At 39.6% G+C, this 15,099-nt stretch overlaps 1 protein-coding gene across 1 annotated transcript; it reads right to left on the bottom strand.

Annotated features, from left to right (window-relative positions):
• Window positions 1–342: 342 nt before the first annotated feature.
• On the bottom strand, window positions 343–13,565 carry star2 (steroidogenic acute regulatory protein 2). Its single transcript, XM_056469043.1, has 7 exons — window positions 13,502–13,565; window positions 9,395–9,493; window positions 8,511–8,623; window positions 6,158–6,316; window positions 4,153–4,337; window positions 2,365–2,458; window positions 343–456 (listed from the first exon to the last, which is right to left on the bottom strand). The coding sequence occupies exons 1-7, from the start codon at window positions 13,563–13,565 to the stop codon at window positions 355–357; spliced, it is 816 nt and encodes a 271-aa protein (XP_056325018.1). The 3' UTR covers window positions 343–354.
• Window positions 13,566–15,099: the final 1,534 nt, after the last annotated feature.

Raw genomic sequence — 15,099 nt, 5'->3', positions numbered from 1 at the left:
ATTATGTTAAGGTCACGAGTGGTTGTGTCAGCATGTCACTGCATATACTGTGTATGACTCTGTGTGTCCAGTAAAACTGAGTTTGATGTTTTGTGTTTGTTCATCCAGGACACTCTTGAAAGATAAATGACAAATCTCAAGAGGATTTCCTTGTCAAATAAAGCCTGAAATTAAACAAAACCAATGAGATAGGTGTTATTTCTGACATCGAGGCAGTCAATTGACATCAAATGGACAGTTTTAATGTGTTTTTTTTATGTGGTTTCTGGGTAGAGGCTCTGCACTGAGGTGTCTGTTGCATGTGTGTGTGTGTGTTTTCCTATATCATTGATTGTGTCAGTGTGCTCTGAAGCTTCATCTGCTGTTGTTTTGGGTCAGCCGGCGACGCAGGTGTTTAGTAAAGTCCACCTGTGCTCGAGGAAGAGCTTTGTTCACCAGAGACTGTGGAAGCCACCCCTGAGAACACAAAACACCTTCAGATATGCACCAACACAACACTGTTAATGCACTGCACTACAATGCAGTTTCATGCAGTTTTTGTCTTGTTTCTAGGCCAAATATCTACAAACTCTTAAATCAAGAAGCATTTTCTAGACAAGCAGAATATATAGTTTGTTTTTTAGCTTATTTAAATAGCACATTTTTATAGCACGTTGCCCAAAGCGCTGAACACAATCAATACTAAACTAAAATAAAACATCACATACATAACAAACATAAGACAAACCCCTCAACAATTAAAAAAGGCTCAAATGCTGAAGAACAAAGATGGAGTTTCAAAGGCTTTTTAAAAACAGATAGTGTTGGAGCGTGTCTGATGAGGGGTGGAAGCCCGTTTCAGAGTTTTGGTGAGATAACAGCAAAAGCCCGATCCCCACTTCGCTTACACCGGGACCTTGGTATAGAAAGAATAAACTGATCAGAAGACCTTACAGTGACCTACCAGGGTTGTATAAATGTAGGACAGGGGTCACCAATCTCGGTCCTGGAGGGCCGGTGTCCCTGCAGGATTTAGCTCCAACTTGACTCAACACACCTGCCTGGATGTTTCTAGTATACCTAGGAAGACCTTGATTAGCTTGTTCAGGTGCGTTTGATTAGGGTTGGGGCCAAAATCTGCAGGACACCGGCCCTCCAGGAACAAGTTTGGTGATCACTGATGTAGGAGGTCTGATAAGTAAGGTGGTGCCAGATCATTTAAGGATTTAAAAACACTAATTAATAGTTTAAGATCAATCCGTGACCTGACAGGCAGCCAGCCCAGAGAGGAAGGAACTGGGGATATGTGCTCATACTGGTCCCTGTCAGAAGTCTCGCAGCTGCATTTTGTACTAATTGCAATCTATTTAGGGCATTTTGACTAATACCCAGATAAAGAGACCTGTAATAGTCAAGTCTTCCCAAAATAAAAGCATGGATCACCTTCTCAAGGTCATTAAACGAGAGCAATGACTTCACTTTTGCCACAAGTCGTGGATGGTAAAAACTGGATTTAACGACTGAATTGACTTGTTTGTTTCAGATCACTGTTGAAATGAGACCCAAGGTTTCTAACAACAGCTTTTTGAGAAGTTAATAGCTCACCAAAACCTGATGAATGCAGAGGGGTAGCATCGCCAAACCAGACCAGCTCAGTTTTTTCTTCATTGAAATTTGAAATATTTGACGACAGCCAGGACTTAACCTCGATTAGACGGGAGTCAAGCCCATTTTTATAGTCTTGTTTACAGAAATAATGACTCAAAATTACATGAGCTTTTCTTTAAAATAATCTGCCCGTGGAGGAACCGGAATAAAGTTAATTTCAAAGTGAAAACCAGATTATGTGTGTGTGTCCAACACAATCTCACGGCAATTCGTAACTTTTTGACTTATTAGTACGATTTAGTACGATTTGCTAATCCAGCAATGACGGTCGGGTTTAGGGGTGGGGTTAGGTGCCACGCCTCCTTTTTAAAATCGTACAATTTTGTACGACTGAACTTGTAGGAATTGGTACGAATTAGCCACTAAACTGACAAAACGTAAAATACTTACGTTTCCTCGTGAGATCAGGCTGGTGTGTCAGTTTATGAGGTGTAATAATGGTTTAATCACTAGATGGTCAATATTGAGCTTTAAAAAACCAACTAAATGTGTTCAGCCTTCATGAAAACAGAAAAAGATTACTCTTATTTGTTCTAATGTTGAAATCATCTTAGTACAGTCATCAAATTTCAACATAATCTTTTTTTCCTGCTGTTAAATTGGTGCGCAGGTGACTCGCATGTCAACAGGACGGTTAGTTAAACAGTGGATTAAAAGAAAAGCTCCTCTGATGTTGAGTATTGAGAGTGAATTTTGGGGGAATGTCATGTTTTGTACCTTGACGTCCATGTTGAGCAGCCAGATGAAGCGGCTGCGGTGCGGAGCGTCCTGAAGAGGCTGCAGGATGATGCAGGTGGGTCCATCTTCAGCCCTACACACACACACACACACACACACACATTTATAGACTCAATCACTGCAGATTATGTTCAATTATAGACAGAGTTCAGCACAAATTAAATTCAGTCCCGTTTCATCGACCAGAACCTGTGTGTGTGTGTTAATACATCTCACCCTGTTCACCTGTGTGTTTTGGCTTAAAAACCTAATTGGCACGAGGCTGAAGGGAGAAAATGATCATTGATTTTTGGGAAAGGCTGTCCTTTATCTTGGATAAATCCCTGATAACGCACTAAATTGCTGGATTTGAGCAATGTACAAAAAAAAAGTCCAAAAATAATCAATTATTGTACAGTAAAACATTTCGTCACCTGAGAATTCTAAGGTTTTATCTGACATTTTAGTCAAAATAGAGTTATTAAATATTTAGCACAGCCTTGTATGCTTAATTTGAACAACAAAAAATATGTTCATCCTAAAACATTAAATAAAGGTTATAAAAAGCCACAAAAACACTTTCTCAAACATCAACATTTTTTTTATTAAATTAATAAGCAGACTGATTGTATTTGTTGAAAAGTAACGCTTTAATGAATGATCTGCCAGATAGAACCTTATAATCCCTCGAGGAAAAGACTTTTAGAATGAGAAGCTTCTCTCTGTATTTGCCCGGTTTATTTTACCCCAATTTGCAAACTGAAGAGAATTTTGATAATGTACATTTAGAGCACATTTAGGGTCTCTGTCATGTTAATGTATGAAAGAGAACTGTTACACACATATTGTTTGCTATATGGAATGCAAAATCTTTGAAGCTCAATATCTCCAAATCATTTAAAACGCAGACAGAACCTTAAAATTCCAAGGCGACGATTTGTGGTTTTGAACCATTAATAGTAAAGTAAACGTATAGCGTACAGTACACACATAAGTAAAGCAGCTACTTGAACGAATCTGTTGTGGTGTTCTACAGTTGCTATGGTAACAGCAACTATAATAATTAATCTGTTTTAGTGATTCTATAGTTGCTATGGTAACACAACTACTGTAATTGATCTGCTGTGGTGATTCTGCAGTTGCTATGGTAACACAACAACTACAGTAATTGATCTGCTGTGGTTATTCTGCAGTTGCTATGGTAACACAACAACTACAGTAACTGATCTGCTGTGGTGATTCTATAGTTGCTATGGTAACACAACAAATACAGTAACTGATCTGCTGTGGTGATTCTACAGTTGCTACGGTAACACAACAACTACAGTAATTGATCTGCTGTGGTGATTCTGCAGTTGCTATGGTAACACAACTACTATAGTAACTGATCTGCTGTGGTGATTCTGCAGTTGCTATGGTAACACAACAACTACAGTAACTGATCTGCTGTGGTGATTCTGCAGTTGCTATGGTAACACAACAACTACAGTAACTGATCTGCTGTGGGGATTCTGCAGTTGCTATGGTAACACAACAACTACAGTAACTGATCTGCTGTGGGGATTCTGCAGTTGCTATGGTGACACAACAACTACAGTAACTGATCTGCTGTGGTGATTCTGCAGTTGCTATGGTAACACAACAACTATAGTAATGTAAACAAATGACTGATTACTGTAGTTTTCTACAGCTATAGGTTTTGTTATACTACAATACACCACAGTTTACTGTAGTAAAAAGTAAAGTATACTACACTGTTAATACTGTATTAAAGTATACACTGTTTACCTGACGAAGCCCGGCTGAGGCGGCAGAGACTCGAACCGTGTTGCAGCTCCACCCAGATAAACACATGATTCGCTCTTGGACGAATGTCTGACGCTCAGGAAATCCCGCTGGCCAATCAGGTTCCCCGCAGTTTCCGCTGACACTTCGTGTGTTATCATGGTGTTTCCCCCCACGTGTTTCAGAACCTGCGACATGTGTTTAGAAGATCATATTTACAGGATCATTTGGGAGTTTTTGAGTTGACAACATGTCAGAGAGGAACCATATCAGGTGGAAAAGAGCACAGTAGATTATTATTTACTTTTAATACAACAAAATATTTTCTCATGCTGTTACAAATGCTGGTGTCACTTTATTTTGATAGTCCGTTTGTAGAATTTAATTTACATTGCATCTAAATGGCAACCATTTCTCAGTAGATTATAAGCAGACTGTTAGGTTGGGGTTAGGGTTAGTGTAAGTTTATATGTACTTGCATAGTTTCTTATAGTCAGTTAAATGTCTGTTGAAGGAGCAGAATCAGCAGATATTCAGCAGACAGTCTACTAATATTTAGAATAAAGTGTTACCCAAATGTTTACTTACAATTGCACTGTGTAACATAAGCAACACGTCATGTAATCACTATATCAATATATAATATCCAAATTCAATATATACAGAGTTGAAGTCAAAATTATTCACCCTCCTGTTTTAAAAATATGTTTTCTTAATGGAGAGAATATAAAAAAAAAATAGATAGATGACTAAATAATCTGCCAATGGGGTGAGAAACATAGGCTGATACGTTTATTCATATAGCACATTTCATACACAATGGTAATTCAAAGTGCTTTACATAAACATAAATAAAAATGAGAAAATCAAAAAATTATTACAAAACAGATTGTTTTCCAGTGATGGGTTGCAGCTAGAAGGGCATACGCTGTGTAAAACATATGCTGGATAAGTTGGCGGTTCATTCCACTGTGGTGACCCCTGATTAATAAAGGGACTAAGCCAAAAAGAAAATGAATCAATGAATAAAAACAGATTAAAATGTGTTAAAACAAGTTAATTATCCAAATTCAAAAGAAAAAAACTAGATTAACTCTAACCCTAACCCAACAGCTAGCTCTCTGCAACTCTCACACGGTCATCCACTGAAGCCAAGCAGGGCTGAGTATGGTTAGTACTTGGATGGGAGACCACATGGGAACTCTAGGTTGCTGCCAGAAGTGGTGTTAGTGTGACCAGCCGGAGGCGCTCAACCAGTGGTCTGTGTGGGTCCTAATGCCCCAGTATAGTGATGGGGACCCTGTACTACTCAGTGAGCGCCGTCTTTCGGATGCGACGCTAAACCGAGGCCCTGACATCAAAAATCTCAGGATATCCTTCGAAAAAGAGTAGGGGTTTAATTTGCCCACTGGCCTCTAACTATCTCCATATCACATACGGCTTCATCACTGTCTCCTTTCCACAAATCAGCTGGTGTGTGGTCTGGCGCAATATGGCAATATCATCCAGGTGGATGCTGCACACTGGTGGTGGATGAGGAGATTCCCCCCAAAAGTGTGTACATTGTTTTGTGTCCAGAAAAGCGCTGTATAAATGTAGGGAATTATTATTATTAATATTATCTTTATTTCACTTATACTATTGGCAGATTATTTTTCTTGCTTAAAGTAAAAAAAATACTTAATTTTGACTCATTCTTTATTATTTTTAAACGCGAGTACAAAATGGAACAATCAAAGCACGGCATATGTTGACATAAAGAACAACACAATTTGGTTTGCTTGTCTTGAAAATGCTTCTTGATTTAAGAATTTCTAAATATTTTGAGAAGAAACAAGACAAAAACTCTAATCCAGCAAAGCATGTTTTGCAGTGCAACCTTTCACCGCATGTTGAACAGTGGCTGACAAACCCCTTGCTGATCGTACAGCAAATGATCGATCATTTAGATTAGATTAAACACTCTGAAAAACAACTTTGAGCGATATCATAAAGATAAGAGTCTGACCGTGATGCGTCTGATGCTGGGGTTCCACTCATGCATCTCCTCCACCCTGAAGAACAAAATATCATGAAGTTCATCTGCAGTCGCGTCCAGATCAGCCTCCAGGCGGAAAACCTTCCTGTTCCCCGTCAGGACTTTACTATAGATCACATCACCATTCGTCTGAGGGAAAGAAGACATTCAGCATTAGCTGTGTGTCTGTGTTAAGAGACTGAAGTTACTGAAGTATCACTTGAAACACTAGTAAATAAAGCAGTTGTGTGCATATGTTTTTATGTGTCTGTGTGTATGCGTGTGTGTATATGATGCAATCTGAAGTGCCATCTCAAATTTCCATTGAATATGAACGTTTCTCTCCACCAGAAAAAGATAGTTTGCCATCTCCTGGTCGGAGGAAAGTCCTTACCCCAGGTAGAGGAGTTCAAGTATCTTGGGGTTTTGTTTACGAGTGAGGGAAGGATGGAGCGTGAGATTAACAGGTGGATCGGTGCAGCAGCAGTAATGCGGTCGATGTACCGGTCCGTTGTGGTAAAGAAGGAGCTGAGCCCAAAGGCAAAGCTCTCGATTTACCGGTCAATCTACGTTTCTACTCTCACCTATAGTCATGAGCTTTGTGTCATGACTGAAAGGACAAGATCTCGGATACAAGCGTCCGAAATGAGTTTCCTTCACAGGGTGGCAGGACGCACCCTTATAGACAGGGTGAGGAGCTCTGTCACCAGGGAGGCGCTCAGAGTAGAGCCGCTGCTCCTCCACATCCAGAGAAGTCAGCTGAGGTGGCTCGGCATCTGTTTCGGATGCCTCCTGGACCAAACCTGCCAACATCCCGTTTTTTTCCAAGAGTCTCCCGCATTTCAGACCCATCTTCTGTATTGTTCTGCCTCCCGGAAAACTCCTGAAATTACAGCTATTTGGTACAGTCACCATGTGCACCAAACCCAACGCGTAACCATCTCCATACCTGCTCCCCGCTCTTCACTTTGTGCGCAGCACAACGTTCCCCCTTCAGCCACCAATCACCACCCCCCCTCCATTTCATGCACACCTACGCCCCACTCTTCAGTTTAACCCGCCACCTGCCACCCGCACTCCGCTACCACTCAACCCCACCCCCCGGTCTCCCGGATTTTTTTTCCAAATGTTGGTAGGTATGTCCTGGACGCCTACCTAGGCAGGTGTTCCAGGCATATCCCACCAGGAGGAGGCCTCCAGGAAGACCCCGGACACGCTGGAGGGACTATGTCTCTCGGTTGGCCTGGGAAAGCATCTCCAGAGGAGCCGGAGGACGTGTCCAGGGAGAGGGAAGTCTGGGGTTCTCTCCTAAGACTGCTGCCCCCATGACCCGGCCCCGGAAAAGCGGCAGTAAATGAAATGAATAGAATTGAATAATGATGAATTGAATAAACGTTTTTCTCAGCCTCCTTTGTTTATGTTGAGATATTTTACTTTAAAGAGCAGAAAAAGGACTTATTATTTGCCATAAAAGTGATGTTACTGAACACACACAGGGGGCCGACAAAAATATTCATTTTAGAAGAAAACTTTAGACGGCATTTAGAGGTTTTTGTATCTAAACTCTTCATATATAAACAGCCTGTTTGAGAGTGAGTTTGTGTGTGCATGTTGGATTTAATTCAGTAAATCTGCTTCTATTGTAGTTATTGCACATTTTTTCTTATCAGATAAACCAACGCAATCTCACGGCAAGTCGTAACTTTTTGACTTAGTTGCTAATTCGTACAATTTAGTACGATTTGCTCATCCCCCAATGACGGTTGGGTTTAGGGGTGGGGTTAGGTGTCACGCCTCTTCCTCGTAAGATCAGGCTGGATAAACTCTCCTCTGAGTTATAGGTGTATATATATATCCTACTCAGTTAACCGCGTATGTTTTCAAATTTTGGCTTTCCAGTAATGATTTTTCATGCGATATTACAAAATGATATTCATTCATTCATTTTCCTTCGGCTTAGTCCTTTATTCATCGGAGGTCGCCCCAGCGGAATGAACTGCCAACTATTCCAGCTCATGTTATACATAGCGGATGCTCTCAACCCAGTACTGGGAAACACACTCGCACTCTCATTCACATACACACTCATACACTACAGCCAATTTTGTTCATCAGTTCCCCTATAGCGCATGTGTTTGGACTGTGGGGGAAACCGGAGCACCCGGAGGAAACCCACGCCAACACGGGGAGAACATGCAAACTCCACACAGAAACACCAACTGGCCCAGCTGAGACTCAAACCAGTGACCTTCTTGCTGTGGGGCCACAGTGCTAACCACTGAGACACCGTGTCGCCCCTTACTAAATAATAGTTGTATGTAAACATTCAGGAGTGTGTTTTTACCTCCGCCGTCTCCAGTTTCCAGCCATCTCTGTTCTCCACGATCTGCAGAGCTTCATTCAGAGCCGTTTCTCCCTGTTTCTGATAAAACACTTCATCTTCATCAGCTGCTGATCCTGAAACACACACACATGAACACACACGACAGCATTTAACACGGTTAATGCAAAAACACCACATTTAAGATCAGGTCGAAAGATTAAAAAGAGCTTTATTTATTTACATTTAGTCATTTAGCAGGAGGGAAAACAGGTTCCTACTGATAAAAAACAGCTTAAACCAGCCTAGGCTCGTTGGCTGGTTTTAGCTGGTCGACCAGCCTGGTTTTAGAGGGGTTTTGGCCATTTCCAGGCTGATTTCCAACCATTTCCAGTCTGGTCTTAGCTGGTCAGGCTGGAAAATGACCAGCTAAAACTAGCTAAAACCAGCTTGACCAGCCTAGCCATGCTGGGAGCCCAGCCAAAACTAGCTATGTCCAGATTAAACCAGGCTGGTCAAGATGTTTTAGCTGGTCATTTTCCAGCCTGGAAATGGCCAAAACCCCTCTAAAACCAGGCTGGCCGAACAGCTAAAATTAGCCAACCAGCCTAGGCTGGTTTAAGCTGGATTTTTCAGCAGGGGTATATTTACACACACACTGAAAAAAAAGGATTCAAAGATGATTCGTTGGATTTACTATATAAAATGTGTGTTCAGTGGTTGTAAACTATTTATTTGGGTTGAATTAAAACACACAGATTAAGCTGAACATTACTCAATTGAATTTGTTTGTGTAAACTCAACCCACATAGATTGTTTGCAGCAATTTTGCAGACTTCATTATTTTCAGAGCACGAGGAATTTGTTTTCAAGGACAAACACACAGATAATACAGTAATGTTGCTCACTGTGTGTGTGTCTGATTGAGCTGCGTGCAGGAAAGCTGAATCTGTTCTGCAGAAATCTGAACTCCTGACCGAACACAGCAAGAGCTGCACGCTGCAGACCTGCAGGACACACACATACAGATATAACACAAGCCTGGAACACACACAGCAATAAAACACAACCTGGAACACACACAGCAATAAAACACAACCTGAAACACACACACATATGCACATAAAGAGTTTGGTTGAAGGTTTTCTGAGATGGATTATTGGTGATTGGAGACACTGAGTTCGTTTACATGGACATCAGTAATCGAATTATTTGCTTTAATCTAATTAAGAGAATAATAAGACTAAGGTGTTTACATGAGCTGCTTTTTGAATGTTCCTTACATGATCTTGTTTTATATGTTAAAGCACATAATTTGATTAACGTCATCGCGTCAGCACTCGATCCACGTTTCCTCTGGAGTTTCACGTCATTTCGGGTGTTTCATTTTTAATTTGTCGACTTAAGCTGCAGTTTGGCACTTTCACTTTCATTCATGAATGTTTCATACATGCCCCCTGTGACAAACAAGGTATTGGATGAGTATGAACTGCTGGAAGAGTGTTGTTTTAATGGAAGTTCATATCGCATGCTGAATGGGGAGAAAAAACCCTCCGCATTCAACGATGCAGGTGTCTGTGGACTGCACTGACTCGGTAGGTGCAAAGAGTGTCAAACAGCTGTGTGTGTGTGTTTGTGTGTGTGTGTGGACTATTCTGTCGCAAAACGTGGTGAAAAGTCCTACATGACGGTAATAATTCGATTAAGGTGTTTACATGTCTGTGCTGCACTTCAATAATGCGACTATGATTGGCATACTCCACACGTCTTAATTTGATTTCTCTTCAGTTCGATTATGACCTTAATCTGAATAAATTAATCAAAAATCGCTGTTTACATGGTCGACTCTTAATCAGAGTATTGTCTTAATCGCATTATTGGTGTTCATGTAAACGTAGTGACTGACAGATGAAAATTAAGACTTGTTTAAAGGGATTTAAGACCTACAAGACAATATTTTGGTGAATTTAAGACTTTTTAAAGCCTAAAATGTAGGTTTTTGAAATGTAAAACTTTTAAGACCCAGCGAAAACCCTGATACACACAAGTTAAAGATACAGTGTTCAGTGAACTAACATCACTTGTCAATATGACACACTTAAACATCAAATTCATCTCATTTCAAAACGCAACTCAAACATTACATTTGAAATAACTTGTGTATTTAATTAATAAACATGATGACCATCAACTGATACAAGAGCTCAAAGTAATAAGTAGCTGTTGCATTACTCTTGCATGGAAACTGATGTACAATATTACATGTTTAGATGATGAAAGCTTCAGGATAGATTAAATGACAGCAGTTACTGCAGAAGATGACCCACTACATTATCTATAACATTATTCATGCTTATTCCATATATATACATACATGTTTTCTTTGTTCTATGTACCACTTTTATAGAAAATGGTTTCACACTTGACATTACTTCATGCAAGAAAGTCACAGCATCACAGCAGGCCAATGTCCGGCCTGGATTCACACTGACAGAAGGTTAATTCTAAGATGTTTGACTAATGAAAACATCACTGTGATGTAAAGGAGACACCAGACTGATGTGAAATCAGATGCCAAAAAAGAAATAAGATATATGGAAATATATGCAAATTACACATGTGGCATACTAGTTAATTTGGATTTCATATATATAATATGTCATAATATTCCAAAAATTACAAGTTTTTCAACCATTACAATTACGTTATGTTATATAGTTTACCTACGAATATATGACCTATGATTTATATAGGTGTCCATATATGGCTATATATAAACACACACGCATGCACACATATATATATATATATATATATATATATATATATATATATATATATATATATATATATATATATATATATATATATATATATATATATATATATATATATATATATGAATTTTTTTTTTTCCTACAGAATAGTCCCTTATCTATCAGAGGTAACCACAGAGGAATGAAGAACCAACTATTCTGGCATATGTTTTACGCAGCAGATGCCCTTCCAGCTGCAACCCAGAACAAAATATATAGGATATTTGATATATGTGACATTTTATATGGATACACAGTATGCGAGATTCAAATGTAATTTGCATATGTTGCCATATATCATGCCATATATCAGCTTTTGATATGGGGACGTCCAGTGAGAAACATTTATGCTGACTTTACTATTCTGTTTTTTTTTTTTTGCAATAAATCTACATTATGAATGAATGAATAAAACTTTAGGTCAATGATTCCACAAATCATATATTTTAAACAACAATTCATTCATTCATTTTCTTTTCGGCTTAGTCCCTTTATTAATCAGGGGTCTCCACAGCGGAATGAACCACCAACTTATCCAGCATATGTTTTACGCAGTGGATACCCTTCCAGCCGCAACCCATCTCTGGGAAAGATCCCTAACACTCATTCACACTCATACACCACGGACAATTTAGCTTTCCCAATTCACCTGTACCGCATGTCTTTGGACTGTGGGGGAAACCGGAGCACCCGGAGGAAACCCATGTGAACGCAGGGAGAACATGCAAACTCCACACAGAAATGCCAACTGACCCAGCCGAAGCTCAAACCAGCGACCTTCTTGCTGTGAGGCGACAGCACTCCCTACTGCGTCGCCCTTAATGACTGTTAATGATTGTTTATTGAAATGATGTGCATCTTGTGTGCTGGTGATCTAAAGTTTCTGTTCCTGTAGTATTTGTATGATAAAATGACTATGTGAACCAATGATCCGGCAAATGCAAGACTTCTCTAAAGAAATGAACACATCCTGCAGAGTTTTAAGTGAGGTTTATTCATAAACTAATTTTGAGAGGATCACAGGCTTATGATTTATCACAGCCGGTCTCGTATTAAGCTAATCAGTATCATCCAATCATATGAGCCATAAGCTACTATAAATAACCACAGTTTTCAGGTCACTTTATCTTCGTTTGGAAGAAACCCCCCTTCCTCCCCATTCTCCTCCTTCACTATAGATCGGGCGGCACGGAGGCCCAGTGGTTAGCACTGTTAGCCCCACAGCAAGAACACTGCCAACCCTGGTCCTGCCAGGTCGATAGGTGTTTCTGTGAGGAGTTTGTATATTCTCCCAGTGTCCGCGTGGGTTTTCCCCGGGTTCTCCGGTTTCCTCCCATCCAAATATATACGTCATGCATAACAATCAAGCATTTGTCTAGCCCCCTTTTTTCCTCACATGTTCCCTTAGCTACTGCAGACGGGGAGTTCTGAGATCCACCGAGCTCAGGCTCCCCTCTCGCTCTGCAAACGGGAGGAAGCCCCGGGCTCGAGGATCCCTTTAGCTCGGGGCTCTCTCCCAGGACAGCATGCCAAACAAGCTTTTGATGGATCATCAGCTAAGTGTGAACTCTTGAAACACTAGAGCCTGTGTTCTGACATTTGTGACAAAGCAATTGAAAAAACTCTAATACCATCATAAGCCTAATATATATATATATATATTCATTTTTAAACTGTTTATATAACATGAAATCATATTTATTAGCCCTCCTGTATATTATTTTCGCCAATTTCAGTTTAACAGAGAGCAGATTTCTTTAACACATTTCTGCACATAATAGTTTTATTAACTCATCTCTAATAACTGATTTATTTTCTCTTTGTCATGATGACAGTAAATAATATTAGACTAGATATTCTTCAAGACACTAGTATTCAGCTTAAAGTTACATTTAAAGGCTTAACTAGGTTAATTAGGGTATAGTTAGTCATTGTATAACAGTGGTTTGTTCTGGAGACAATACAAAACTAATATTGCTTAAAGGGGCTAATAATATTGACCTTAAAATGGGTTTAAAACAATTAAAAACTGCTTTTATTCTAGCCAAAATAAAACAAGTAAGACTTTCTCTAGAAGAAAAAATATTATCTGACATACTGTGAAAAATTCCTGAATCTGTTCAACATCATTTGGGAAATATTGGAAAAAGATATTCACAATAATCTTGACTTCAACTGTATGTATATAATTAGCATTACCTGCCATACTGCGCACATGAGGATAGGAGATCCCACAGCAGAGCTTGAGAACGGCCGGCAGCATGATGAAGATGAAGATGGTGGAGATGGAGACGGCGGACAGCAGGAGGACGAGGGACAGCTTTATAGAGCGGCTGAAGGACAGAAATGAAGATAAGAGCTGTTTCTGAGATAGCCTGAGTTCAGCTCGACACAAGGACACATTCAGCAGCAGCAGGAGGAGGAATCTGCTCTCAGAGTCTGATAAAAGCTGGAGCAGACCTGCAGAAACACACACACACACTCCTATTCTGGAGACGTTTCAGAGGTCGTCAGAGGAAAACTCACTTATTTCAGTCATGTGTTTGAGATGTTTTGAGCTGGTTGCATGCTTGTTTGCATTTAGTTCTTATCCACTGCGCTTTAGTACCCACTGGAGTTGCTTGAAAGCGCTTTAGAAATACAGTTGAGTTGAATTGAGATCTCTCCCTAGAGTGTGTAGTGAAACAGCACACTAATAATGTCTTATAACTCTCTGAAACTGACCCTTTTAGGCTTTGATCCTGATTGGGGCGTTTTGGTGACTGTCGCTTTAAATTCAAATGAGATTGTGCTGATTTCAGAAGAGGGCGGAGCTACAGACGCCTGTGAATCATCATAGGGACAGATTAAAAATGAGCATTATCTGTGTATAAAAGTAAAAAATGTTGTCAGAATGCTTCTGTCAGTCTATGGAGACTCCTGTCGCTGTTCATGTGTGCTTCATCTAACTCAGTGGTTCCCAAAGTGGGGGTTGGGAGCCCCCGGGGGGGGGGTTTGCAGAACAATCGCGGGGGGGGGGGGATGTCACTTGGTGATTTTCCAAAAATCTAATTTATTTTATTAAACTATTAGAATTACTATATTTTACCCATATCCTATAGAAAATAAAAAATAAGTTATATATATATATATACATATATATATATATATATATATATATATATATATATATATATATATATATATATATATATATATATATATATATATATATATATATATATATATATATATATATCCACCTCATAGGATATTGGTGGTCTGATTATTACAAATACAATGAATTCATGTTTATCATTAGAGGCTGGAGATATTCACACACTGCTCACACACAACTGGGGTTAAACCCTTTATAAAGGGGATTTTTGCATAATAGGGGTGAAACAAGAGTAAGCATAATTATTAATAATTATAAGTAATTTCTCTTCAAAGTGTTTAAGGCTTGCATAATTAGCAGTGAGTGAGGACGAGTTAAGCGGAGCGACCCTAACACTGACCTTAACCTGATTAAACCCTGAGAGAAACCTTCACCTTCATAACTGCCACATTTCTGCTCCACATTCATCACAACCACACTCACACTGCGCATAACAGCAGGCATTACTGCTTTAATTATTTCATCCAAAAAGATCAAGATCTAAAACACACACACACACACACACACACACTGTCTCTCTCTTTCTCTCTCTCTCTCTCTCTCTCTCTCTCTCTTTTAAAAGGAATAAAAGATATCTAGTAAAATTAGGTTTGGATTTTCTCTGGCTGTATCACTCTGAACTCGCATAATGTACACTTAA

The sequence above is a fragment of the Danio aesculapii genome, chromosome 12 (assembly GCF_903798145.1).
Source record: "Danio aesculapii chromosome 12, fDanAes4.1, whole genome shotgun sequence".
Lineage (NCBI taxonomy): Eukaryota > Metazoa > Chordata > Actinopteri > Cypriniformes > Danionidae > Danio > Danio aesculapii.
This window is presented reverse-complemented; position numbering and strand designations above follow the sequence as displayed.